The sequence below is a fragment of the Emys orbicularis genome, chromosome 13 (assembly GCF_028017835.1).
Source record: "Emys orbicularis isolate rEmyOrb1 chromosome 13, rEmyOrb1.hap1, whole genome shotgun sequence".
Classification (NCBI taxonomy): Eukaryota; Metazoa; Chordata; order Testudines; family Emydidae; genus Emys; species Emys orbicularis.
Window position 1 is genome coordinate 15,685,379 of NC_088695.1, and position 2,410 is coordinate 15,687,788.

General features: G+C 40.8%; 1 protein-coding gene across 1 annotated transcript; it reads left to right on the forward strand.

Annotated features, from left to right (window-relative positions):
• The first annotated feature begins 266 nt into the window (after nt 1-266).
• LOC135888398 (olfactory receptor 14A16-like) lies at nt 267-1,223 on the forward strand. The gene has a single exon (XM_065416206.1). The coding sequence runs from the start codon at nt 267-269 to the stop codon at nt 1,221-1,223; it is 957 nt and encodes a 318-aa protein (XP_065272278.1).
• Nucleotides 1,224-2,410: the final 1,187 nt, after the last annotated feature.

Below are 2,410 nucleotides of genomic sequence, written 5' to 3' on the forward strand. Positions count from 1 at the left end.
AAATCCTCAGATCGTGTAAAGTGATGAAGCTCTGTTGAGTTTAAAGGAGGTTATACTAGTGTGATAATATGACTGATGGATTATCAGAGCTGAGGAGTACTAACAACACCTAGTCATTGTAAGTGATGAGTTCTGTGCACCTTTGACATTCATATAATGAGATATTGGAGAAAGGGGAATCAGGGCAATTGTTTCTGTCACTCTAATCCTGACCATTGTACTTCTCATTCCCTGCAGAGCTATCACACAGTGTACTGAGGAAGAAAATGTCCAACCAAACCACTGTGACCGAATTTCTTCTCCTGGGATTCTCTGACGTTCGGGAACTGCAGATTTTACACTTTATTGTGTTTCTAGTGCTTTACCTGATATCCCTGCTGGGGAACCTTCTCATCATCATAGCCATAGCCTTCGACCGCCACCTTCACAACCCCATGTACTTCTTCCTGATGAATCTGTCCATCCTAGACTTCGGCTCCATCTCTGTCACCATCCCCAAATCCATGGCCAATTCCCTCACAAACACCAGATCGATTCCTTATTCTGGATGTGTTGCCCAAGTCTTTTTTTACATATTCTTTGCTTCAGCAAATTTTGCCTTACTGACCATAATGGCGTATGACCGATACGTTGCCATCTGCCAACCGCTGCACTATGAGATGGTGATGAACAGAAGAGCTTTTGTCCAAATGGCATCCAGTGCCTGGATCAGTGGTATTCTCTACTCTGCACTGCACACCGGGAACACGTTTGCGATATCCTTCTGTGGAGGCAACATGGTGGATCAGTTCTTCTGTGAAATCCCCCAGCTCCTCCACCTTGCCTGCTCTAACACATACCTTGGTGAAGTTGTTGTTATTTCTTTTAGTGTGCTTTTATTTTTAATCTGCTTTGTTTCTATAATTGTGTCGTATGTTCAGATTTACAAAGCAGTGCTGAGAATCCCTTCTGAGCAAGGCCGGCATAAAGCCTTCTCCACCTGCCTCCCTCACCTCATTGTGGTCTCCTTATTCCTTTTCACTGGCACCTTTGCCTTTTTGAAACCCACCTCCAACTCATCCTCAGATCTGAATCTCTTGGTGGCTGTTCTCTATTCCATAATGCCCCCAATGTTGAATCCGATGATCTACAGCATGAGAAACAAGGAAATTAAAGTTGCACTGAATAAACTGATAGGTTGGAGGTTATTCAGCAAGAATAAAATGTCTATATTTCGCCACTGATCACGATTTCATTCTGTGTTTCTTTATAAATATAAACATCTGATGAAATTATTGCCTTCATAAGAACATACTGTGCAATCAGTTTATGCAGAATTGAGTATTTACACTAATAAATATCCAGACAAATTTAAGTCAAGAAAAAAAGTAGTTACTAGAGGTTTGCATCAATGCAATTAAGATCGGAATCTATCTAATCTATCTATCTATCTACTGCTAGCCATCACCATTCTATGTGATAATCTTGCACATAAAATCATTAGCCATAGCAAAGTCTCTAGTGGGTTCTCTGGCTCTTCTTATTTTTCAGGATAATAACTCTGACTGAGGTATCAATTCATTTGTTCTTTTTTTTGTTTGTTTATTCTTAACCTGAAGAAGAGCTCCGTGTAGCTCGAAAGCTTGTCCATCTCACCAACAGAAGATGATCGAATAAAAGATATTACCTCACCCATCTTTTCTATGTAAGAGCTGTGTCATTCTTGCTATTGTACAAAGCCTGTTTTGAAGATAAACTTTTTCCAATGTTTTCTAAAGAAAATCTAACTCGGGATAATGAGGCCAAATTTGGATCCCATTGAATTCACTGAGGTTTAGCCCCTCTCTTCAAATAAATTAGGATTTGGCCAATAGCCGATATACACCAGGATCCAGAATTATCTGACAGACTCCTGGATAAAGTGAGTGTGACATACACCTCTACCCCTATATAATGCTGTCCTCGGGAGCCAAAAAATCTTACCACGTTATAGGTGAAACCGTGTTATATTGAATTTGCTTTGATCCGCCAGAGTGTGCAGCTCCGCTCCCCTGGAGCGCTGCTTTACCGCGTTATATCCAAATTCATGTTATATTGGATCGCATTATATTGGGGTAGAGGTGTATATGTAAGGGTCTGATATCCCAACTCATCTAAACCAGCACCAATGTAGAGTAGACCCATTGACATCACCAATTTAAAACTGATGATGTTCTGGCCCAAAGTCTCTGGGCTCCACTCAGTAGTGACATAAACACGGGTGTAAGTTATTTGTTTGGGGTCATTTAATTCTTGTCTTACTGTAAGTGGAAATGTGCCATCATGCAGAATCATAGAATCATAGAATATTAGGGTTGGAAGAGACCTCAGGAGGGCATCTAATCCAATCCCATCTAATCCAAACACCAACTAAATCATCCCAGCCAGGGCT